The sequence below is a fragment of the Garra rufa genome, chromosome 20 (assembly GCF_049309525.1).
Source record: "Garra rufa chromosome 20, GarRuf1.0, whole genome shotgun sequence".
In the NCBI taxonomy this organism is placed as follows: domain Eukaryota; kingdom Metazoa; phylum Chordata; class Actinopteri; order Cypriniformes; family Cyprinidae; genus Garra; species Garra rufa.
The window spans coordinates 39,721,494-39,748,607 of NC_133380.1; the positions used below are offsets into that span (position 1 = coordinate 39,721,494).

General features: G+C 34.1%; 4 protein-coding genes across 7 annotated transcripts in view; 1 reads left to right on the plus strand and 3 right to left on the minus strand.

Annotated features, from left to right (window-relative positions):
• acap3b (ArfGAP with coiled-coil, ankyrin repeat and PH domains 3b) overlaps positions 1 to 27,114 on the minus strand; it is a 235,515-nt gene that overhangs the window by 46,825 nt on the left and 161,576 nt on the right. The gene's annotated exons all lie outside the window — the stretch shown is intronic.
• LOC141293548 (actin-associated protein FAM107A) lies at positions 486 to 4,461 on the plus strand. Its single transcript, XM_073825572.1, has 3 exons — positions 486 to 510; positions 628 to 772; positions 4,326 to 4,461. Exons 1-3 carry the CDS (start codon positions 486 to 488, stop codon positions 4,459 to 4,461), a joined length of 306 nt encoding a protein of 101 aa, XP_073681673.1.
• On the minus strand, positions 11,373 to 16,844 carry b3galt6 (UDP-Gal:betaGal beta 1,3-galactosyltransferase polypeptide 6). The gene is made up of 2 exons (XM_073826145.1): positions 16,559 to 16,844; positions 11,373 to 13,243 (listed from the first exon to the last, which is right to left on the minus strand). The coding sequence occupies exon 2, from the start codon at positions 13,231 to 13,233 to the stop codon at positions 12,229 to 12,231; it is 1,005 nt and encodes a 334-aa protein (XP_073682246.1). The 5' UTR covers positions 13,234 to 13,243; positions 16,559 to 16,844; the 3' UTR covers positions 11,373 to 12,228.
• Positions 20,705 to 27,114, minus strand: part of hipk1b (homeodomain interacting protein kinase 1b) — a 29,769-nt gene continuing 23,359 nt past the window's right edge. For all 4 annotated transcript variants that reach the window (XM_073825760.1, XM_073825762.1, XM_073825761.1 and 1 more), the window contains 3 exons: positions 26,543 to 26,754; positions 24,427 to 24,554; positions 20,705 to 22,146 (listed from right to left, as the gene is read on the minus strand). In XM_073825760.1, coding sequence (XP_073681861.1) covers positions 21,745 to 22,146; positions 24,427 to 24,554; positions 26,543 to 26,754 — 742 coding nt within the window. In that variant the 3' untranslated portion in view covers positions 20,705 to 21,744. The remainder of the gene's footprint in view (positions 22,147 to 24,426; positions 24,555 to 26,542; positions 26,755 to 27,114) is intronic.

Sequence of the window (27,114 nt, forward strand, 5' to 3'; positions counted from 1 at the left end):
CATTATTTGAGAACAATTGGACTAATCAACTTGAATTGCATAACTTTTTGCCAGCATGGTCTGAAGAATCAGACAAACCAATTAAAATATTTTACAAACAATTAAAATATGAAAAAAACTAAACCTCATGATTTTTAAATGTTTGTGTTCATTCGACTTGGCATAAGCCAAGGATTTAGAAAAAAAAAAAATAATTTTGTGCCTTATGGTTCAGAAGTTATTAGCATAAACATGAGTGAAAGTGGTGGTGCTAGAGAGTTAGAGACTCCAAATTTGCTATGATTAATGTTGAGACTGTCCTCTATCAGTGTGCCAAATTTCACAACTTTCCCGCAAGCGGTTCTATGGGCTGCCATAGACTCAATAGCGGAAGAAACAGAAGAAGGATACAATAGGTGCCTAATAATAAATAAAAAAATACAAAAACAATACATTCTAACAATTCTAATTCTGTTTACCCCCCCTTTAAGGTAATTTCACAAAGAATGGGACTCGAGAATCAGAAAACAGGTATTTTTTTTAATCCTTTATGATTTTCTTGAAAACATTTTTGCGTAAGAACCTCATAACTTCATAACCTCATAGTTTTGAAAGCATTTTGAAAACCATGTCATCTCTGTCCATCAGAAAGCTCCAGCTGTGCGACCACTGCATCTCAGCAGACTACTGAAGCCCAAGACAATCTTATCCACCCGAAGGAACTGTCCAACCCTGTTCTAGAGTCTTCCAGTCGAAGACGTTTACATCGTGAACTGCTAGTCAGCCACAGATGGTGAGTTCGAAACGACGTCAGCCCCTCCTGCTCATTTATAACACCAGACGGTTTCTCGGATGACTTGATAACCATGGAGAAATTAGCAGGCTATTACAGTTGACGCACACAAAACAGGGCGCTTCTAAGATTTGGTGTGTGTGGTGAGGCTGTGTGGATGAGTTAAGGCCAATTCCCAGGGATCAGAGCATCTGTTGTCTGAAACAATCACAACAGACCTCCATCAGCTCCTGAGAAAGAGGATCTACAGACCACTGATCTGACCTACAGCTAGAAAACAACGCCAACTGGATCTCTTATTGAGTTTGTGTGAGCCAGTTACAACATTAGAACATCATAAGCCCAAAGGATAAGGTTGGAAAAGACAGAAACAACAGTAAACATTTTTATTGCTAGCTCTTATGAAGAGAAAAAGTGCAGACACTGGGCAAGGATGAATCTTTCTAGTCTGCATGAGTGTTGGGCACACTCTTAAAAATAAAGGTGCTTTAAAAGGTTCTTCAAGCAGTGCCATAGAAGAACCATTTTTGGATTCAAAAAGAACCATTCAGTCAAATGTTCTTTAAAGAACCATCTCTTTCTTACCTTTTTATAATCCACAAAGATCCTTTTGTGACACAGAAAGGTTCTTCAGATGTTAAAGGTTCTTTATGGAACCATTTAGATAAAAATTGTTCTTCTATGGCATCGTGAAGCACCTTTATTTTTAAGAGTGCATCTGCTGTTTGCGCACAGTTCGGAAATTAACGGGGACTTACAGTAAAAATGCCAACAAACTTGTACAAATAACCCCTTGCACTTTTAAACGAAATCTATTACTGCTGCCACGAATTAAGTGAAAATTAAAAATAAAAACGTTGACTGCGTCACTAAATTTAGAGCTTATTTTGCATCATTCTATTTTTAACAGCATTGAGCTTAATAACCAATCACACACGATTCTGTTGATCTTAGGAATGGAATAACCAATCAGAAGCGTTCTGATTAGTCATCCCTAAAATGGCAGAGGTTTGTTCAATGAGCAGATAAACGTACAATGAAAGAGAGATTTCATAGTGTAGACAGCTTCGTTGATTAAATTAATCATATTAAAATACTTTTTGAAATGACACTCATATTTGGTATTTTCACTGGTGCACTAACATCAAGCTTTATGGTTTCTTATTTACAATTTCCATATTTGTAATTGTATTAAATATTTTAGATTGCTAATTATAGGGTAAACGCAATCAAGGGAGAGATATAACAGTTGAGGTACACTTTGCATGTTATTTTTTATTTAGTACTGACCTGAATAGGATATTTCACATACAATACATTTACATACAGTCCACAAGAAAAAATAATTAGTTGAATTTATAAAAATGACTGCTCAAATTCTTAATACTGTGTTGTTACCTGAATGATCCACAGCTGTGTTTTTGTGTTTAGTGATAGTTGTTCATGAGTCCCTTGTTTGTCCTGAACAGTTAAACTGTCTGCTGTTCTTCAGAAACATATTTCAGGTCCCACAAATTCTTTAGTTTTCCAGCATTTTTGTGTATTTGAACCCTTTCCAACGATGACTGTATGATTTAGAGATCCATCTTTTCACACTGAGGACAACAACACTGAGACTACAATCACAACAATGGCACAATAAGAATTAAGAAACATCAAACAAATCTTTCCAGTATCACTTTTGAACAGTGACGTACCATTTAAATGCGCTAAATCCCAGTGGAAAACAAAAAATAGGTTTTAATTAAGTTAGATTGAGAAAGCCAACTTTCTGAAATGCTATTTAAAATTACAGTCATTATTCTTCTGAGACTAAAATGATCAACTCTATCTTTCTCCTAGAGCTTTAACTCCACAAACTCCAAACTCAGGCCAGATCTACAGACTGATCTGACTCTAGTTGCTGTATCTTTTCTAACTGATCGGACTTACGCTTTTCTTAAAAATGACGATTAAAACTGGGAAAAATCTCAACTTGCTAATCATGCTAGAACCATGCTAACATGCTAATCATGCTAAAAACATGCTAGCACTTTGCTAATCATGCTAGGAACATATTAGCAAAATGCTAATCATGATAAAAAATGCAACAACATGCTAAAATCATGCTAACAACTTGCTAATCATGTTAGAAACATGTTAGCAAAATGCTAATCATGCTAAAAACATACTAACAGAAACATGTTAACAACATGATAAAACCATGCTATTAACATGCTAGAAACATGCTAGCAACTTTCTAATCATGCTGGAAACATGCTAATGACATGTTTATCATGCTAAAACATGCTAGCACCTTGCTAATCATGCTGGAAAAATGCTAGCAAAATGCTAATAATGCTAAAACATGCTACCAACATGATAAAATCATACTAGCAACATGCTAATCATGCTAGAAACGTGCTAGCAACTTGCTAATCATGCTAGAAACATACTAGCAACTTGCTAATCATGTTAAAAACATACTAACAGAAACATCCTAACAACCAAATGCTAAAATCATGCTATTAACATGCTAGAAACATACTAGCAAAATGCTAATCATGCTAAAAAATGCTAACAACATGCTAGCAACATGTTTATAATGCTAGAAACATGCTAGCAACTTGCTAATCATGTTAAAACATACTAACAACATGAGAAAACATGTAAATCATGCTAGAAACATGTTAGCAAAATGTTAACCATGTTAAAAACATACTAACAACATGATAAAAAATGCTAACTATGCTAAAAACATGCTAGCACCTTGATAATCATGCTGGAAACATGCTAACCATGTTAAAAACATGCTAACAACATGTTAATCATATTTAAAGCATGCTAACAACATGCTAATCATGTTAATAGCATCCTAACAACATGCTAATCATGGTAAAACATGCTAAAATCATGCTAGCAACATGCTAATAATGCTAGAAACATGCTAGCAACTTGCTAATCATGCTGGAAACATGTTACCAAAATGTTAATCATGCTAAAACATACTAACAACATGATAAAACATGCTAATTATGCTAGAAACATGTTAGCAAAATGTTAACCATGCTAAAAACATACTAACAGAAACATACTAACAACATGATAAAACATGCTAAAAACATGCTAGCACATGGTAATCATGCTGGAAACATGCTAACAACATGTTAATCATGTAAAAAACATGCTAGCACCTTGCTGATCATGCTGGAAACATGCTAGCAAAATGCTAATCATGTTAAAAACATACTAACAAAATGTTAAAAACATGCTAGCAACTTGCTAATCATGCTAACAACATGTTAGTAACTTGATAATCTCCCTATTTGTAAGTCGCTTTGGAAAAAAGCATCTGCTAAATGAATAAATGTAAATGTAAATCTATTTATCTATTAAGCTTTTCAGACTACTTTAAACTATTTCAGACTAAAAATAGTCAAACTTAATTTTTTTTTTTTTTTTTTTTTTTAAAGCTTTCAAACTTTTACAACTTTCTGGCCCGGCTTTCTCAAGCCAACTTAAAGTTTGTCTTGACCAAATTTGTTTGAACTAGTTCTGTATTATTAGTGTTCAGGAAACTCATCAGAGCTGTGATTCTCTCCTCGCAGTACGAGCAGGAAGAGCTGAGACGCAGACAGGAACTGCAAAACACGCCAGAGTTTGTTCGAGTGCGGGACAACCTGAGACACATCACCATCACAGGCCACTGAACCAACAGAAGAACCACAAAATCCACTTACTCAATGAACTACTTTTTGTTCTGTCTGAGGGAATCATCGCACCTTCTCACCAATAGAGGGTTTGCGCTTACATCTCTATTTGGTCACAGCCATATTGGCGATACTCATGGATTGCATGGTTAATGTACTACTTAATACTGTTCTGCTAATTTATACTGTCTAAACAGTGTAAAAAAACGTGTTAGGGTTAGAATCACACACGATTCTGTTGAGCTTTTGAATGCCCCTAGTGAAAAAAAAAATATACTTAAATGCAATGAAAATACACTTAAATACCTGCGAATACATTTTTAGTACATTGTTATTTTTTTTGTGTTAAATAAAAGTGTGATGGTTATACACTATAAATATACTAATTAAAAGTATGTTTATACTTCAGTAGGACTTTAGTACACAAAACTATACTAAATAATAGTAATACTTAAATTTTTAGTGTACTAAAATAAAGTATACTACAGAAAAAACATACAAAAGTGTTTTATTAGTGTGTTTTTCGAAAGTGTGCTTTAAATGCTTTAAACATTAGTTGATTTTTAGTAGACTGTTTACATACTAATCCTAAGTTTAAAATAAGTTAATATATAAAAAATATATTAGTAATGTATTGTAGTAGAAGTATGTTTTCTCCAAATTTGTACTTAAGTACACTTAAAATAAATGCATTATTAGCACTAACACTTAAATTGATTTTGAGTGTGGTAATTTTAAGTTTACATTACTTTGATTTTATTAAAAATATATTAGTAATGTATTGTAGTAGAAGTACGTTTTCTCCAAATTTGTACTTAAGTACACTTAATATGAATGCATTATTAGCGCTAACACTTAAATTGATTTTGAGTGTGGTAATTTTAAGTTTACATTAAATTGATTTTATTAAAAATATATTAGTAATGTATTGTAGTAGAAGTACATTTTCTCAAAATTTGTACTTAAGTACATTTAAAATGAATGCATTATTAGCACTAAAACTTAAATTGATTTTATTAAAAATATATTAGTAATGTATTGTAGTAGAAGTATGTTTTCTCCAAATTTGTACTTAAGTACACTTAAAATGAATGCATTATTAGCACTAACACATAAATTGATTTTGAGTATGGTAATTTTAAGTTTACATTACTTTGATTTTATTAAAAATATATTAGTAATGTATTGTAGTAGAAGTACATTTTCTCAAAATTTGTACTTAAGTACACTTAAAATGAATGCATTATTAGCACTAACACTTAAATTGATTCTGAGTGTGGTAATTTTAAGTTTACATTACTTTGATTTTATTAAAAATATATTAGTAATGTATTGTAGTAGAAGTATTTTCTCAAAATTTGTACTTAAGTACACTTAAAATGAATGCATTATTAGCACTAACACTTAAATTGATTTAGAGTGTGGTAATTTTAAGTTTACATTACTTTGATTTTATTAAAAATATATTAGTAATGTATTGTAGTAGAAGTACATTTTCTCAAAATTTGTACTTAAGTACACTTAAAATGAATGCATTATTAGCACTAACACTTAAATTGATTTTGAGTGTGGTAATTTTAAGTTTACATTACTTTGATTTTATTAAAAATATATTAGTAATGTATTGTAGTAGAAGTATGTTTTCTCCAAATTTGTACTTAAGTACACTTAAAATGAATGCATTATTAGCACTAACACTTAAATTGATTTTGAGTGTGGTAATTTTAAGTTTACATTACTTCGATTTTATTAAAAAATATATTAGTAATGTATTGTAGTAGAAGTATGTTTTCTCCAAATTTGTACTTAAGTACACTTAATATGAATGCATTATTAGCACTAAAACTTAAATTGATTTTGAGTGTGGTAATTATAAGTTTACATTAAATTGATTTTATTAAAAATATATTAGTAATGTATTGTAGTAGAAGTACCTTTTACTCAAAATTTGTACTTAAGTACACTTAAAATGAATGCATTATTAGCACTAAAACTTAAATTGATTTTGAGTGTGGTAATTTTAAGTTTACATTAAATTGATTTTATTAAAAATATATTAGTAATGTATTGTAGTAGAAGTACATTTTCTCAAAATTTGTACTTAAGTACATTTAAAATGAATGCATTATTAGCACTAAAACTTAAATTGATTTTATTAAAAATATATTAGTAATGTATTGTAGTAGAAGTATGTTTTCTCCAAATTTGTACTTAAGTACACTTAAAATGAATGCATTATTAGCACTAACACATAAATTGATTTTGAGTATGGTAATTTTAAGTTTACATTACTTTGATTTTATTAAAAATATATTAGTAATGTATTGTAGTAGAAGTACATTTTCTCAAAATTTGTACTTAAGTACACTTAAAATGAATGCATTATTAGCACTAACACTTAAATTGATTCTGAGTGTGGTAATTTTAAGTTTACATTACTTTGATTTTATTAAAAATATATTAGTAATGTATTGTAGTAGAAGTATTTTCTCAAAATTTGTACTTAAGTACACTTAAAATGAATGCATTATTAGCACTAACACTTAAATTGATTTAGAGTGTGGTAATTTTAAGTTTACATTACTTTGATTTTATTAAAAATATATTAGTAATGTATTGTAGTAGAAGTACATTTTCTCAAAATTTATACTTAAGTACACTTAATATGAATGCATTATTAGCACTAAAACTTAAATTGATTTTGAGTGTGTTAATTTTAAGTTTACATTAAATTGATTTTATTAAAAATATATTAGTAATGTATTGTAGTAGAAGTACATTTTCTCAAAATTTGTACTTAAGTACACTTAAAATGAATGCATTATTAGCACTAACACTTAAATTGATTTTGAGTGTGGTAATTTTAAGTTTACATTACTTTGATTTTATTAAAAATATATTAGTAATGTATTGTAGTAGAAGTACATTTTCTCAAAATTTGTACTTAAGTACACTTAAAATGAATGCATTATTAGCACTAACACTTAAATTGATTTTGAGTGTGGTAATTTTAAGTTTACATTACTTTGATTTTATTAAAAATATATTAGTAATGTATTGTAGTAGAAGTACATTTTCTCAAAATTTGTACTTAAGTACACTTAAAATGAATGCATTATTAGCACTAACACTTAAATTGATTTTGAGTGTGGTAATTTTAAGTTTACATTAAATTGATTTTATTAAAAATATATTAGTAATGTATTGTAGTAGAAGTACATTTTCTCAAAATTTGTACTTAAGTACACTTAAAATGAATGCATTATTAGCACTAACACATAAATTGATTTTGAGTATGGTAATTTTAAGTTTACATTACTTTGATTTTATTAAAAATATATTAGTAATGTATTGTAGTAGAAGTACATTTTCTCAAAATTTGTACTTAAGTACACTTAAAATGAATGCATTATTAGCACTAACACTTAAATTGATTCTGAGTGTGGTAATTTTAAGTTTACATTACTTTGATTTTATTAAAATATATTAGTAATGTATTGTAGTAGAAGTATTTTCTCAAAATTTGTACTTAAGTACACTTAAAATGAATGCATTATTAGCACTAACACTTAAATTGATTTAGAGTGTGGTAATTTTAAGTTTACATTACTTTGATTTTATTAAAAATATATTAGTAATGTATTGTAGTAGAAGTACATTTTCTCAAAATTTATACTTAAGTACACTTAATATGAATGCATTATTAGCACTAAAACTTAAATTGATTTTGAGTGTGTTAATTTTAAGTTTACATTAAATTGATTTTATTAAAAATATATTAGTAATGTATTGTAGTAGAAGTACATTTTCTCAAAATTTGTACTTAAGTACACTTAAAATGAATGCATTATTAGCACTAACACTTAAATTGATTTTGAGTGTGGTAATTTTAAGTTTACATTACTTTGATTTTATTAAAAATATATTAGTAATGTATTGTAGTAGAAGTACATTTTCTCAAAATTTGTACTTAAGTACACTTAAAATGAATGCATTATTAGCACTAACACTTAAATTGATTTTGAGTGTGGTAATTTTAAGTTTACATTAAATTGATTTTATTAAAAATATATTAGTAATGTATTGTAGTAGAAGTACATTTTCTCAAAATTTGTACTTAAGTACACTTAAAATGAATGCATTATTAGCACTAACACTTAAATTGATTTTGAGTGTGGTAATTTTAAGTTTACATTACTTTGATTTTATTAAAAATATATTAGTAATGTATTGTAGTAGAAGTACATTTTCTCAAAATTTGTACTTAAGTACACTTAAAATGAATGCATTATTAGCACTAACACTTAAATTGATTTTGAGTGTGGTAATTTTAAGTTTACATTAAATAGATTTTATTAAAAATATATTGTATTGTAGTAGAAGTACATTTTCTCAAAATTTGTACTTAAGTACACTTAAAATGAATGCATTATTAGCACTAACACTTAAATTGATTCTGAGTGTGGTAATTCTAACAAAACATTATTGCCTTGAGGTATGTGTGTGTGTGTGTGTTGACAGATATAGTATGTTAAAAGCACATTTTAGTTCAATTTCATGGTGTCTCAAAATAGCACAGTTAAGTACACATAAATGGTCTTAAGTTTATCTTAAAACGTAATTAATACTAATTTTTAGTACATTAAATACAAAATTAGTGTGCGAAAATAGTACACTTTTCAGTAATGTAAAATAATACAAAAAATACAGGATTTAGCACACTTTTTTCCACAATTTATATATTCTTTTAATATATTACTATTATACTTTAAATTAGTCATAAATATATTTGTAAATGTTTAAAAGTAGAGTTCAAGTGTATTTCTAGTTGTAACTAAATATATATTTTTAAATACATATATAGTGTGTTAAAAGGACATTTTAGTTCAATTTCAGGGTGTCTCAAAATAGCACAGTTGAGTACACTTAGATGGTATTAAGTTTATCTTAACATATACTTAATACTATTTTTTAGTAAATTAAGTACAAAATTAGTGTGCGAAAATAGTACACTTTTCAGTAATGTACTAAAAGTGCTCTAACTATACTTAAAGTGTATTTTTGTGCACTTTTCTTTTTTACCAGGGGCAACGAGAGCAATCAGAGGTGTTCAGGTGAGTCATCAAAGAAACGCCGAGATTTTGTTCACTATCTCGCTGACTGAACTTTCTGGTGAATTCTCTTATCAGAAACAAAACAGTCCAGATGTGTGTACGAATTTGAGTAAGATAATCATTTCACAGTGAAAACAGCTTCAGTGATTATAATGAGAGTTTTTGAGCGTGCATGAACTAGCTTGCTTTTTCTTTCTTTTTATTCATTATAATAAAAAAAGCTTAATGCATGTACTGTTAGGCTAAATGCTACTGCTAAATGTCTAAATTCAAATGTCCTTCTGTACAATGTAAATATTTTAATTAGTAACTCGTGGCGTTTTTATTAAATTCACATTAAATACAAAGTCAGTCGTATTAAAAATCTTGGTAACACTTTACAATAAGGTTCATTAAAACATTAGTTAATGTACTAACATGAACTAACCATTGTTTCTGTATTTACTAATCTTCATTAACGTTAGTTAACGAAAATACAGTTGTTCATTGTTTGTTCACACTGCATTAACTAATGTTAACAAGATTTTAATAATGTATTAGTAAATGTTGAAATTAACATTAACAAAGATTATTAGATGCTGTATAAGTGCAGTTCATGTTAACTAATGTGGCTAACTAATGTTAACTAAAGAACCTTATTGTAAAGTGTTACCAAAATGTTTTATGGCATGACAACCATATCTGGTCTTATTAAGACAGGTTTTTATGAATAATAGATTATGCTATTAGGCTACTTTGTCCATTGTCCATTATAGATCAACTAGCATAATCTAGGTACAAAATGCATTTACTTACACACATTCAAGAATCAAGATATTTCATGATATAGTTAATACGTTTGGGAATATTGTTAATGAAAAATAAATAAATAAATAAAACATCACCTACCTGACTAGAAATGATAGGAACAAACACGAATGTTGTCAAGATTCTTACCTTGGAAATCCTGGGGGGTGTTCCATAAAACAATTTTACCAAATAAGTCAGGCTTATTTCAATTAGTCTGACTTGTTTTGAGCCAAATCAAGTGACAATAAGGCAGACTAACTTAAATATGCCAGGCTTACAGTGCCTTGCAAAAGTATTCATACCCCTTCATTTTTTTCACATTGTGTTTTGTTGCAGCATTATGTTAAACTGCTTTAAATTACTTTTTTTCTCCACATCAATCTACATCTCATACACAATAATGACAAAGCACAGGTGTGCAAAGCTTTTCGCATCAGACCCAAAAAGACTTGAGGCTGTAAAGGTGCTTCAACTATGTACTGAGTTAAGGATATGAATACTTATGCAATCTACTTATTTCAGTGTTTTATTTTTAATACATCTGTCAAATTTACACTCCATACACCATAATAATGACAAAGCAAAAACCAGATTTGCAAATTTTACAAATTTCTTAAAAAAAAAGCACTGAAATAAGTACATTGCATAAGTATTCATACCCTTAACTCACAGTTTAACTCCACTCCAAGTGTAGGAACATCTAGAAGCAATATGAATGCTCCTGAGCTAAATTTCAAGTGTCCCAGAAAAGGGTATAAATACTTATGCAACGAGATCTTTTTTCAGTTTTTTATTTTTAATAAATTAAATTTGCACAAATGTTAAAAACCTATTTTTTGCTTTGTCATTATGAAGTAGGGAGTGTAGATTGATGTGGGAAAACAAGTAATTTAAAGTAGTTTAACATAAGGCAGCAACATAAAGTGTGAAAAAAATGAAGGGGTATGAATAATTTCGCAAGGCACTGTATGATCACATATTATACAAAATCATACATGGGGACTGATGTGGTGTAAAAACAGAACAAAATGTTTAATAAAATCTGAGGTACATTATTTACAACTCAGTCACAACACATAAAATACTAGAAACACTGCCAAACCTGGCGGCCAAGTTCTCGAACCCTCAAGACAGGTTTAGCACGATGGCAAGTTTGTGAGCAAAACTCACATAGAAGACATCTCAGGTTCTCTAACACAACGGAAAACATCTGTTTTGTCGAAATACTTAGATATATGAACATTTCAAGTTTCTTTCCTGTTAATAACCCGCTAGTCTGGCTTCTCCTTTTCATATCCATGGAAATTCATTACAACAAACACACTCTAAACATCTCAGGATTATAAACGAACGATAAGATGGAGAATTCGATCGGTGGACATCAAGTACAGAAGGGGTATGCAGAGAATACAGCAGAAATATACAATCTCAAAGATCACTTTAGTCAGAATCCCCTACACTCTTAAAAATAAAGATGCTTCGAAAGGTCCTTCACAGCGATGCCATAGAAAAACCATTTTTGGTTTCACAAAGAACCATTCAGTCTCTTTTTTACCTTTTTATAATCTGAATAACCTTTTTTCACCACACTGTGAAACAGAAAGGTTCTTCAGGTGTTCTTTATGGAACCATTTAGACAAAAAAAGGTTCTTCTATGGCATCGTGAAGCACCTTTATTTTTAAGAGTGTAGGCTCGCCGTATCTCAATCTCAAAAAAAAGCAGCTTTTCTGTAACATCATCTCCCAGATTAATCATTTAAACGGCCTTTTTAAAAAATTAAGAAATGCTGTTTCGGCTCAACACATGACATTGATAATAAATAAATAAATAGCAAGTGGAAAAATGCATGAGGTCACATATAAGTCAGGGGATGCCATCCTTGCGTTGGCAACACTGGGAAGGCGGGACGCTCCAGTCGTATATGTAGGACAGCCTCAGCTTGACTTCCTCTTTGCACAGACGCCCATCTCTCTGCAGTGTCTGATGCTTCTCTAACATGTCCTCTAAACTCTGCTTGTGAGTGACCAGGTACTTGTTGCTGCATCCGCGCGACTTATACTCCGTGTCGAAGCGTGGATCGTGAACCCGCTTGACGTCCACTGGGGCCAACCAGGCGCCCAAAGACACGTCCTCACTCTGCCAGGTCTTTAGAAACCCCACGTTGAGACGAATATAGTGCACGAGGTCAGCGGAGAGGACATAGCCTCCACCAAGAGCGTAAGGTAAGTAATAGTCGCACAGTTCCCAGGCACTTTCTTTCCATTTCCCAGCTGTTTTAACTCTCCCGCGGCCGGAGAAGAAGCCCCAATAGAGTCGGCTAGGCTCCTTGCTCTTCAACTCCTCTTTGAGGAGATCCAAACGGGCGAAGGTGTCATCGTCGGCCTTCAGAACGAACTTAAACTCGACGTTTTGGTCCAACCAGGAGTACATGTGAAGCAGTTTCTGCGTGAGGTTCTCGTACGAATCCCGGAGGTCAGGGAGCAAGAGGAGGTCGTGGTGACGGATCTGCTCGGTTCCGAGGTTCTGGAGGTCTTCGGCGGGTAAACCCTCGGTGCCGACGACGAACCAATAGAGCACTTCGGGATCCTGCTTGGTCAGCCAGGTGCTCCGGATGATACTGCGGCGCTCGGTGTACTTTGGGCCTGTAGTGATGAGAACGACCAGGAAAGTAGAGAGCTCTTTGGCGTGAGGAGGTCCTGCCGGCTGCTTCTGACGGGATTCAGCCCGCGGCGCCACTCCTGGGGACTCCGCTGGTTTCAGTGTCTCGGACGTACATTTGGCGAGGAATACAAGGACCACGGCGAATAGGAAGAAGGCACTGAGTGCCAGGGCTGTCTTGTGACGACACACAAGACGGACCAAATTCATGATGGTGTCACTGAGGAACAGAAGGAAACCGTAGGCTTAGCTATGATGTGTGCAACCGTTAGGTGCAATAAACATTTTAATTTAAAGGAACACTCCACTTTTTTTGGAAATAGGCTCATTCTCCAACTCTCCCTGAGTTAATAAGTTGATTTTTACCAATTTGAAATCCATTCAGCCGTTCTCCTGTTCTGGCGATATCACTTTTAGCATAGCTTAGCATAGATCATTGAATCCTATTAGACCAGTAGCATCGCGTTCAAAAATGACCAACGAGTTTCCATATTTGTCCTATTTAAAACTTGACTCTTCTATAGTTATATCGTGTACTAAGACCGGTGGAAATGCAAAGCTGCGAGTTTCTAAGCTGATAAGATTAGGAACTACACTCTCATTCCGGCGTAATAGTCAAGGAAGTTTGCTGCTGTAATAAGGCTGAAGCAGGAGCAGTAATATCACGCAGCACATGTGCAAATGTTAAACTAGCTGGGAACTCATTTCTGATAATACTCCGCCTGCTTCGGCCATATTACGGCAGCAAACTTCCTTGACTATTACGCCGGAATGGGAGTGTAGTTCCTAATCTTATCAGCCTAGAAACTCGCAGCTTTGCATTTCCACCGGTCTTAGTACACGATATAAGTATAGAAGAGTCAAGTTTTAAATAGGACAAATATGGAAACTCGTTGGTCATTTTTGAACGCGATGCTATTGGTCTAATAGGATTCAATGATCTATGCTAAGCTATGCTAAAAGTGATATCGCCAGAACAGGAGAACGGCTGAATGGATTTCAAAACGGTAAAAATCAACTTATTAACTCGGGGGGAGTTGGAGAATGAGCCTATTTCCAAAAAAAGTGGAGTGTTCCTTTAAATGAATGGCTGTTTAATGTGTCTGTTCAGATCGTCATGAGCATTTGCACAATTTTTTTTTAAAGAAGTTTTATTAGCTCTTTTTTATTGCACTGCAAAACTGGCCAACCAATAAGATTCATGCTTTCGATCATGTGCTGTTTGATTTACTTTCTTCTCTTTGAGAAGGAGGTTAAAAGAGAAGCTCACTTCAAGAACAAAAATGTACAGATAATGTACTCACCCTCTTGTCATCCAAGATGTTTATGTCTTTCTTTCTTCAGTCGTAAGGAAATTGTTTTTTGAGGAAAACATTTCAGGATTTCTCTCCATATAATGGACTTCTATGGTGCCCTGAGTTTGAACTTCCAAAATGCAGTTTAAATGCAGCTTCAAAGGGCTCTAAACGATCCCAGCCGAGGAAGAAGGGTCTTATCTAGTGAAATAATTGGTTTTTATTTTTATATACTTTTTAACCTCAAATGCTTGTCTTGTCTAGCTGTGCCTGAACTTTTCCGGTTCAAGACAGTTAGTGTATGTTGAAAAACTCCCATCTCATTTTCTCCTCCAGCTTCAAAATCGTCCTACATTGCCGTTTTACCTTTTTTGTAACGGGTGTTTTATCTTCTTCGCATGTTCACTTTGCACACTGGGTTGGTATTTCTGCAGCGATGTAGGATGATTTTGAAATAAGTTTTGAAATTTCGAGTTTTTAACTGGTTTGAACCAGAAGTCTCAGAGAGAGACAAGATGAGCATTTGAGGTTAAAAAGTATATAAATTGTAATTAAAAACATTTAAATTAATGACTGATTGTTTCACTGGATAAGACCCTTATTCCCCGGCTGTGATCATTTGCATTTTGGAAGTTCTCGAGTCCACTATATGGAGAGAAATCCTGAAATGTTTTCCTTAAAAAACATAATTTCTTTACGGCTGAAGAAAGAAAGACATGAACATCTTGGATGACAAGGGCGAGGGTACATTATCTGTAAACTTCTTTAAAGTGGGGTGACATTCGCAAAAATTTGTGGGCAAAAGAATTACAGTAAAGTGAAGTAGATTACATTTTTTCTACATTTCGGATATATTATATGTGAAATTATGTCTAATGTGACTGCTGCTTTACTTCCTATTGCAACAGTTTCTATTAAAATGACCACATTTCACCCTAAAAATCTGGATAATCATGAAATGCAGGGCAAATCTCACAAAAACACAGCCAAGTCACAATTTTAGAAATTATATGCTTAAAATAAAGCCTGTTTTAGAGTTTTTATTTATTATTTTTGGGTTTTCTTTCCTAATTTTTTCAAAATAGAAAATATTTTGCTTATGAAAAGCTGAGCAAATGTAAATATGTGACCACAATTCAATTCTATTTTGAAGTTTAAAAATATATATATTTTCTTTGTAAATTATGAAACTTCATGTAAAAAAAAAAAAAATGTGTTTTCGTGTCACTATTGAAACTACTAAGTATGTTTAGTCCATTGGCTGAGACTGATTTTAACTAAACTACTGATTTATGTCTCATAAAAGTGTCACTACCGAAACACTCATGACCGAAACATGTTATTATTGTTTCAGTAGTGACAGAAAGGAGCTAATTTTTAGTATTTTAGTATGTTTTAGTATGTGGGTTAAAATTCTGCAATGTCTGTCACGACCAAAACAAGGGATGTTTTGTCAAAAATAAAGTGTACTGAATTATCAACTAAGATGTTATGATAGCATTTGGTTCAATTTAGATTTAAACTAACAAATCCTTAAATTTTGAAATGAGTATGATTAACTTCCTGCCTTTTACAAAGAAGAATTGGATTCAAAATACAACAAATCTCATAAATCACACTTGAAATATTGTTAAAATTGTAATTGTTATTGAATTACATCTTAAAACTTTAATAAAGTAGAAAAATCATAACAGGCCAATATAACACTTCTTATTAAATTGGGGAAAGGACAAATATTCCAAAACTTTCTGAAAATACAAGTATGAACTGCATAATTATTAGAAATGTGTACCTTGGATATTAAACAATTTGCATACATACAAAATTTGTGGGATTTTTTTTCCCCCCAAGACGTTTCCAACTCTGACTTTGAATCAATTTTGCATTAAAGCCCATATGTATGTATGTATTTATTTAGTTAAACTAATTTTTGCTTTAATTCACTAGTTATTTTTTTAATGAATTTTAAACGTATAAATATTTCATACAGTCATGGAATATAGTACAATTTTCTTCAATCTTCAACTAGTAAGGCCATAAAAACGTCACTGATAACAGTTATAAAATAATTACTGGTGTTTTACACTATTTCAGTTAAGGTAAAGCATGTTGACTACATACAATAATAAAATAACAAAACGTTTTATAATAAAAAGACATTATTTAGTTAAACCAGGCTAGAAAACCACATCAACCACAGAGAGACCACTAAAAGACTGATCACGCAACATGCATATTACCTGGTAGATTCCCGGCAAATTGATCATTTACTGCGTTTATAGCTCATCCTGTGCATCTTTATTATTAGAGGCTGTTTTGTTTGCAGTAGCAGTTGATGAGCTGCTGGAGGTGAACCACAGCTGTCCGTTTTCTGCCTCTCCAGACAAAACGTCCAGAGCTTACACACAGCGAACGCACACGCGTCTCTCAATAACTACAAATGTCAAACTAAAACAGAAAGCGTGAACGCGTTTTGAAGCCGTCATTATTTTTCAGCTCAAATACACGCACACACTCCGCACTTCCCGTTCTCTCCCACAGACTGAAGAGTGGATGCTCTGACAGCTGCACTGACGATCTGCGCCACCTACAGGCCTGGATGATCACATGTTTACATCATGTCAGATAGCTACAACTTCCATAATACAATTTATGAAAATGTGATGTTTATCTGCTTACCCCCAGGGCATCCGAGATGTAGGTGACTTTGTTTCTTCATTAGACACAAACGAAGATTTTTAACTCAAACCGTTGCAGTCTGTCAGTCATATAATGGCAGTCAATGGGCACCAAACATTTGAAAGTTAAAAAAAAACATGCACAGACAAATCTAAATTAAACCCTGCGGCTTGTGATGATACATTGATGTCCTAAGACACGAAACGATCGTTTGCAAGAAACTGAACAGTATTTAATTTTAAATTTCATTAACCAAATTAAAGTGACAGTGCTTCATAGACTGGTTAGGTATGTTTTGATGCTGGTTTTAGCTGGTTTATGCTGGTCCTTTGCTGGTTTATGCTGGTCCTTTGCTGGTTTTAGCTGGTTTATGCTGGTCCTTTGCTGGTTTATGCTGGTTTTAGCTGGTTTATGCTGGTCCTTTACTGGTTTATGCTGGTCCTTTGCTGGTTTATGCTGGTTTTAGCTGGTTTATGCTGGTTTATGCTGGTCATGTTGAACCAGCTAAAACCAGCATCCCAGCACCAAAACATACCTAACCAGCATGTTGTTTTTTTCAGCAGGGGGTCTTTTTAGCTTTTCTGTTTCTAATATTTTTCAAAGTTGTGCCATATTGTTTAATTGTTTTAATAAAATGATTACAATTTGGCTTAGCTTTAACCCATTTCTTTACATGAATGTGATATTTTCCAAGTAAAACAATTAGTTGCGTAAAAGGAGAAATTGTATTTTTAGAATCAATGGTAGGCTATCTTGTAAAAAAAACAATAATAATACAAAATCAAACATTTCTATTTGTATTAATGTACCAAACATCCTAGAAATGAAGTTAGAGACATCTACCCAATAATATGGTGGAGATAAATAATATAAGACTGCCGTTAATCACGTCACGTGGTGGAGTAATAAAGCATGTTGGGTCATTCTGTATCAACTCAACCAGAAGTCCCCGGCTCAAATTTTTGACTTTGCTAATATTTTTGTAAAGAAAGATAGATGTATAGTGATGAACGCCAACATATTAAATGTCATGGATGAATATTTACTGAGTAATCCACTATTTTGTAGAGGGAGTTCAAAATGGCAATTTTCACCTGAGATTCAGAGTCAAGTTATAGCCCTGCTGGAAAAAAAAAACAAAACAGCTAAAACCAGCCTAGGCTGGTTGGCTGGTCTTAGCTGGTTTAAGATGGACGTAGCTGGTTTTAGCTGGTGGTCTCCCAGCCTTAACGTTTTCTCCAAGGTTTGCAGGTCTATCCCTACTGAAAAAAAAAAACAGCAAAAACTAGTTTAGGCTGGTTGGCTGGTCTTATCTGGTTTAAACTGGAAGTAGCTGGTTTTATCTGGTCTCCCAGCCTGGTAAGGCTGGTTTTAGCTGGTGGTCTCCCAGCCTGAACTTTTTCTCCAAGGTTTGCAGGTCTATCCCTGGTAAAAAAAAAAAAAAAAAAAAAAAAAAAAAAAAAAAACAGCTAACACCAAGCCTAGGCTGGTTGGCTGGTCTTAGCTGGTTTAAGATGGACGTATCTGGTTTTAGCTGGTGGTCTCCCAGCCTTAACGTTTTCTCCAAGGTTTGCAGGTCTATCCCTACTGAAAAAAACCCCAGCTAAAACCAGTTTAGGCTGGTTGGCTGGTCTTATCTGGTTTAAGCTGGAAGTAGCTGGTTTTATCTGGTCTCCCAGCCTTAACTTTTTCTCCAAGGTTTGCAGGTCTATCCCTGCTGAACCCCCCCCCCCCCCCCCCCCCCCCAGCTAAAACCAGCCTTGGCTGGTCTTAGCTGGTTTAAGATGGAAGTAGCTGGTTTTAGCTGGTCTCCAAGCCTAGTCAGGCTGGGAAAGTGGCCAAAACCCCTCTAAAACCAGCCTGCTGACCAGCCAACCAGCCTAGGCTGGTTTTAGCTGTTTTTTTTTTTTTCAGCAGGGAGGGGGGTTAAAATGACTTCTATTTTTTTATGTTATTTTTACAGAGATTGGTAGGTCTGTTAGTAAAATCTGTTGACTTTAGCAATCTTTGTTACATTATGTGCAAATGATGACCATTCAAAAATAAGGAAACATCACTTTCCAACTTTTTCCCCTTGGATACTATTAGCACTATGCTGGGTTATTATTTGCATATTTGAAAGTGACAACAGAGATGACTAGATAAACAAAACCACTTTTGTTTTTTTTTGACCATTGAAAATGAGTTGGAAACAGCAATTTGAATATGAAGCTGCAGCAAGACCTCGATATCTCTAGGATAAAACCACACAGGGCCTGGAAAATTAAGATTCCAAAACACATGTATTTTAGGAACCAGAATCTAAAATCATATTAAGATAACTTTAATACTTTTTGAGTTACTACTTTTATGACACCTAAACATGTATGTCCTACACAATTGTTTTCACAGTGTTGTTTCAACTACACTTATTCTTCACACATTCAGCTTTAAATACAATAAGTCTCAGCTGTATACAAAGTGACCAATATTTGGTTTTCAACCACTGAAAATGGGTAATATTGAACATCTGAATATAGAGGTCCCCATATCTCTGGCCCTGAATGATGTAGGGCTCTGAAAATAAAGAATCCAAAAGAAAAGTTTATAAGAACTAGAATCTAAAATTATATCACAAGATCTTGATGCTTCTTCAGTTATAGGTGTGCAAACTTTGCAGTTGTTTTTGGTAGAAGGAAACAAGTTTTAACATTATTTGCTCTTCATACATCGCTCTTTAAAAGAAAAGAACTCTCCACATTCACATTTGGTTTCTGACCACTGAAAATTTGTACAATTTAATGATTTATTCCTGGAGCCATATTGAGATTCAAATATCTTTGGAACCGAATCATATAGAGCCTTAAAAATAAAGATGCCAAAAGGGAAGTCTGTTAAGACCCAATATCTAAAAAGGCATTTAGATACCTTTAACACTTTTTAAGCTACAGACATGCAAATTTTGGAGAAAAAGCTTGAAAAGTGCAGTTTCCCCATTTTTGAATGGTCACCACTGGCACATAATGCAACAAAGATTTTTAAAGTCAACAGATTTCACTAACAGATTTACCAATCTCCTTGTAAAATTAACATTAAGATGCTGCCATCTTTCTGAAGTCATTTTTAACCCCCTGTAATTTGCCTCTGAATCTCAGGTGAAAATAGGCATTTTGACCCCCCTCCACAAAATACAAAATGGATTGCTCAGTAAATATTCATCCATCACATTTAATATTTTGGCTTTCATCACTATACATGTCTATCTTTCGTCAGAATTTTTTTTTTAGCAAAATCAAAAATATGAGCTGGGAAGTTTTAAAAATTTGGTTGATATGACCCTTTTATTTAATTGGTTTAAGATCGCAAATTAAATGTCAGAGTTTTCTAGTTTATTTACACTAAACAACGTTATTTTTGTAATACGTATGTAACATACATGGCACCAAACGATTTCTTTCCCACTCCAAGCTACTGTAGTTTTCATCTTGTTGTTCAGTATTTTTCCATGGTTCCTTTGAAGTGTTTTCCTTTGTCGTTTCAATTCAGCATCCAAACCAACAGGACTGTCTTTCTTCTTTTTCAATCCTATTGGTTTCTTCTGGTGGAGCTAATACAATTATATAGTCAAGCTTACTGCATTCAACATTACTTTTTGTCAAGGCAAATGGGAAAGAGAAAAAGTGAGTTTGACAAGGACCAGAGAGTGATGCTAGACAAGACACAAGAACTGCATTGGTGTTTGTTTATTTGATGGCATTACAACGGAGGTGTTTTTCCAATCGTTGCTTGACATTACAAAATGTGTACAGTACTTTCTCGGTTGATGCTAAATGTTCTCTGAACTCAAAAACACTGCCAAACATGTTGGAGAGAATGTCAAGGCACGTCATGTTAGTGAGACCAGAACAAGAAGGACCGCAGAGGCCAGTCACAGTGTCATTAAGAGCAGAATTTTAAAGATCACCTTAGCTGTCCGTCACTGAGGGTCAGACACATATTTGGTGTACTCTAGTTTGAAAAGCAGACTACTCAGAAACGCTGCAAACAAACCACACTTCATGTCAGAAAACCAATCGCGTGTTCATCACATTTCATCGGCTTTTCATCCCAGCTCTTCTGTTAAAAATCTTAAGCCCCTGTTCTCCAGGGAGAGTATTGAGACATGATTAAACAATTTTAGCTAAAAAGTAAAATCAAGTAAAATAAAAGGTGACGGGAAGTTGATGCTATTCCTTATAACCACTGATATTCCTCACAACATACACTCTACGATTCTACCAGGACTAACATATAGCGCTAACTTAAATATAACAATACGACCAGGGCACAGAACGTTTTTTTTTTTTTCCTTTCCACATTTTGACCTTCCAGTAAAGTGGTTGAGAATCAGTCAGCTTCACAAACATAACTTAAAAACAAGAGATCCTACAAGAACAAAAACACGACACGGAATCTAAAAACAAAAGAGTATAAAACAAGTCAAGGATTAGGATTAGTGTAAGGATTCGAGTTGAACGTGTCACGATCCCCGTTCCTTTATGTCAGCATTATTCCACTATTGCTTACGAATTAAAAACACATCAGCGTTCCTTGAGCTAAGAAAATAAACTCGCCTAACCGGACTCCTCTCAGTAAACAGATGCAAAAATGACATAATAGATTTCTAGATATTAACATTCTAAAACATAAATAGGACAGATAAAACCGGTTGCAGCAGTCGACGGCAGGTCTGTCGGTCGTAAAAACTGAAGACGTCAGTCTGTGCGTCTCATATGTAGGGGTACTGGGGGACCCTCCGCGGGCTGAGCTGGTAGCCGCCGTACGCCCCGCTTCCTCGAGTGGTGCTGGTGCTGGTGCTGATGTAAGGATGGGCGGGGTAATGCTGCTGGTAGTGGGCGGAGAGTCCGTGGACCACGCCTCCGATGGAGTCCTTTGGGATAAGACTGGCTGCATAGTGACTAGTGGGCGGGACGTGCACGGAGGGGGAGGAGCCTTGCACAAGCAGGTGCTCCATGTGGGACACGGGGGTGGGGTAGGTGTACAGACTGGGGGTGCTGGTGAACGACGGTGCCTCCTGGAGACAGTAATGAGAGGAGGCGGGTGGGTACGTGTGCTGACGGCGCAGGGAGGACGAGCCACCGGACGGTTCTTGGGACGAGGAGACAGTGGTCTGGAAGAAAGAAACAGAAAATCAGAACCACACTAGTGTTGTTTTTGGCGGCCGATTTCAATTTTAGTTTTAGTCTAGTCTTCGTGTGAACCTGCCAATTTGTTTTTATTTGTTTTAGTTACGTTCATACTCTTTATAGTCTAGTCAAGTTTTAGTTGACTAAAAGTTTGAGCATTTTAGTCTTATTATTGTCAGAATTACCCATGACTATTTTCGTCTAGTTTTAGTCGACTAAATCTGATGACTATTTTCGTCTAGTTTTAGTCGACGAAATCTGATGACTATTTTTCTCTAGTTTTAGTCGACGAAATCTGATGACTATTTTTGTCTAGTTTTAGTCGACGAAATCTGATGACTATTTTCGTCTAGTTTTAGTCGACGAAATCTGATGACTATTTTCGTCTAGTTTTAGTCGACGAAATCTGATGACTATTTTTCTCTAGTTTTAGTCGACGAAATCTGATGACATTTTTGTCTAGTTTTAGTCGACGAAATCTGATGACTATTTGTCTAGTTTTAGTCGACAAAATCTGATGACTATTTTCGTCTAGTTTTAGTCGACGAAATCTGATGACTATTTTTCTCTAGTTTTAGTCGACGAAATCTGATGACATTTTTGTCTAGTTTTAGTCGACGAAATCTGATGACTATTTGTCTAGTTTTAGTCGACAAAATCTGATGACTATTTGTCTAGTTTTAGTCGACGAAATCTGATGACTATTTTTGTCTAGTTTTAGTCGACGAAAATCTGATGACTATTTTTGTCTAGTTTTAGTCGACAAAATCTGATGACTATTTTTGTCTAGTTTTAGTCGACGAAATCTGATGACATTTTTGTCTAGTTTTAGTCGACAAAATCTGATGACATTTGTCTAGTTTTAGTCGACGAAATCTGATGACATTTGTCTAGTTTTAGTCGACGAAATCTGATGACATTTTTGTCTAGTTATAGTTGACGAAATCTGATGACTATTTTTGTCTAGTTTTAGTCAACTAAATCTGATGACCATTTTTGTCTAGTTTTAGTCGACGAAATCTGATGACATTTTTGTCTAGTTTTAGTCGACGAAATCTGATGACATTTTTGTCTAGTTTTAGTCGACGAAATCTGATGACTATTTTTGTCTAGTTTTAGTCGACGAAATCTGATGAATATTTTTGTCTAGTTTTAGTCGACGAAAATCTGATGACTATTTTTGTCTAGTTTTAGTCGACAAAATCTGATGACTATTTTTGTCTAGTTTTAGTTGTCGAAATCTGATGACTATTTTTGTCTAGTTTTAGTCGACGAAAATCTGATGACTATTTTTGTCTAGTTTTAGTCGACAAAATCTGATGACTATTTTTGTCTAGTTTTAGTCAACGAAATCTGATGACATTTTTGTCTAGTTTTAGTCGACGAAATCTGATGACATTTTTGTCTAGTTTTAGTCGACAAAATCTGATGACATTTGTCTAGTTTTAGTCGACGAAATCTGATGACATTTTTGTCTAGTTATAGTTGACGAAATCTGATGACTATTTTTGTCTAGTTTTAGTCAACTAAATCTGATGACCATTTTTGTCTAGTTTTAGTCGACGAAATCTGATGACTATTATCGTCTATTTTTAGTTGTCGAAATCTGATGACTATTTTTGTCTAGTTTTAGTCGACGAAATTGATGACATTTTTGTCTAGTATTAGTCGACGAAATCTGATGACTATTATCGTCTAGTTTTAGTCGACGAAATCTGATGACGATTTTTGTCTAGTTTTAGTCAACGAAATCTGATGACATTTAGTCTACTTTTAGTAATGCAATTTTATTTAACCCAGTCAATATAGGTTAAGTACCTAGTGGTATAGACAAAACCAAAGTTTTCTTTGAGCAAAACCCATTTCAAACAAGATTATCTTATATTATTGTTACCTTATAGGCTCAAGAATACATCCATTCCAGACATGGAAGATGCACTAATTTGAATTTACAACATTTATTTTACCTACCTAATGTTAGAAGTACACACACTAAATTTAAATAAAATAAATAAAATAGCATCACATGACAATGCCAGAAAAAAAAGAATACATTCAAGTTTAACAAAGAGAAACAAGGTGTTTGAATGCTTGGCATGCGCACATCAATCTAACATTATAACATTTCGTTTCGTCTCGTTTTAGTCACGTGATAAAGGTTTGTTGATGACGATATTTAGTCACTTTTCGTTGACGAAAGCAACACTAAACCACACATTCTTCATTTTCGACGAGCGGCGCTGAGGCTCGAAGGAAGCTCTCACCTGACTGAGGTTAAGTGGTTGAGATCTGCTGGGCTCCTGGTGATGGTCAATGACGCTCTCTCCCGAGCTGCTCGGCTGTCTTGAGGCGATGGCTCTCTTAGGCTTCATGTAGTAATTCTGTGGGAGACCTGAAACAAATGTGGCGAAGGCATTTTTAATGATGCATTCTTGAACTGTTCAACAGCCTGTAGTGAATAATAGAGTTGCAAGTAGTGATTACCGGGGTTCAAGCACTTTAAACACTGTTTTTTCATGCACCTGTCAATTTTGAGATTTAGGCCTTTTTGGTTTTTCATAGTGTTTTTTCAGACTGGTAGAAAGAAAACACCCAAAAGACACTGTTAAGTGTTTATTTTATAGCACTTTATCTATTTGTGTCAATAGATTTCAATTACAGTGCATGTTTTTAAAGGCCATTGAGTTTTTTCTCCTACACTGAGCCATAAATCTCCACTTCAGTAGCACTTACACACACCAAACTTGACATTTTATTCCTGTCTATATTCTTAAGGTTATAAGGTTTTTACAGAGGGATTTCTTCATATATAATTTGCTTGATTTTATCAAAAAAAAAAAAAGTAAAATAAATAAATAAAAAAAAAATAATAATAATAATAAATATTGTTTTTTGTCTGTTCTAAGTTTATTCTGAATTATGGAGCCACAAAATGAGATACCCAAAATCCCCTCTGTAAAAACATTTGACTCAAATCCATCAAAAAATTTAAACAAGAATTTTAAAACCGACTTCATCCAGTGTTTAGATTTTTGTACTAGAAATGTATGCAAATTAGCACATATTTCATTTGCATATTTAAACTGAACATTTTACAAAACTTGTAATACAAAAAATGCTTGCAACTATAAATGTAATCAATCAACTGGGTAAGGTAATAACTATTAGTACATTTTTTACCTTATTCATCTGCAGTGTCTCACCTTAAGACATTTTGTAGCAAGCCTTTTTTTTTTTTTGCAAATACAGGGAATTTAACAAAAATATATTTTTGTAACATTCATGACTGTTACAGCGCCAGCTGTGGTCTGATCTTCTTAAAACACCACATGCTTGTTTAGAATCACCTGTCGCATGTGCTCACCAGGTTTGTGAAGTTTTGAGTTTTCCTTTAGGCTTTACAGGATTTGGGGTAAATTTGGAGAGGCCCTTTTTTCTAAACAACCCAGTTATAGCTTCCCAACGGGTAAATTTCAACTCCTAGACAGTCCAGAGCATTATACTGCAGTGTTTTTTCCAGGTTGAGTGAAAAATCTAGGACTAGTTCACAAAAGTAGTTTTTACCATCTTCTCAATCATTTAACAAACAATTTGATTGACAGCAGTGGTTCTGCGATATCACCCCCCAGTGACCGATTTCTTTCAAATTTCTCTCAGACCTTTGGGGCCACCAAGTTTTGTTCTAATTGGCCTCTGTTAATCCTGTCTGACAGGTGCTCAAAATTTGTCAACCAATGGCGGCAATGTTTTTTTTTTTTTGTCCTTGTAGACACTTGTGGCACTTTGGACCAAGACCGTGTACAGCGATTTTCATGTTTGTTAGCAGGACAAAAGGTTGTGCAGTTATAGCCATTTTTTATGTTTTTCCTCTTTTATAGCGCCACCAAGTGGCCAAGCCCAATGATATTTGTTATGAGACTTCAGATTGAGCTTTTACATAAGTGTTTTGAGTTTGGAAAAGATATCTCATTCGGTTCAGGAATATAGGCATTTTACTAAAACCCTTTAGAATGTTTAGTGTCCCTTTGCAATGGTGAATCAAATTTTGACTTTTATTTTTGATAATTTTAATGTTTCTGCACTTCTGGTTTGGTTCCGATCGGCCGAAAAACCTAGGACTAGTTCGCAAAAGCAGGTTTTGCAAAAAAATCCAAAATACCAGAAAATTTCAGGCTGATTGGGGCGAGTCTTGGGATGGTAATACTCACACCACCGACAACGTAACCTTCAAGTTTCAAGTATCTACAACTTACGGTTTGGTCTGCAAGATCAGTTTTACGTGGAGATCGCTGATCTGTGACCATTAAAACAATTACAAAAGGCTTTCAATGCTACGTGCTTGAACCCCTAAAAAAAAATGGGACCACAGCTAATACTTGCCTAAAGCCATTGGGATTTTGGCTGATATTGAGCTTTCCACAGGCTGTGCTTTCACAGATGGAGCCACCACTGCCAAGGATTTGGAGAGGCGTGAGGACTGGAGCCCCACGTGACCGTTCTGGGGTTTGGGAGTCAGAGGACTGGCGGTGGAGGAGTCCGAATCGTGAACGGTGAGACAGCTGATCACATTAGTCCTATGGCTGGGGGCACAGCTGCCAAAAAAAGAAAACAGGTTGATTTTTAAGCCAAACCTATGAAATTGCACATGGATGAAATTTGGTTAAATGTGGAAAAATGAACACCATGTTCTTATCAGTAACATTCAGTTTGGACTACAGTGTGGTTTAGGGCTGCAAGATTAAATGCACGATGTTGTGAAGCGCGTTTAGTCAATATCGAATGCGATTTTGAGCGTGATTTGGCGTAGCTTGTCAGTGATTTACATCTCTGTGTATTAATTGCCGCTCCAGCTGAACGCACGTGATGGGGATTTACTACTAATCAAAGCACCGACTTCATTGACTAAACGCGCCTCACAACATCGTGCGATTAATCGTGCAGCCCTAGTGTGG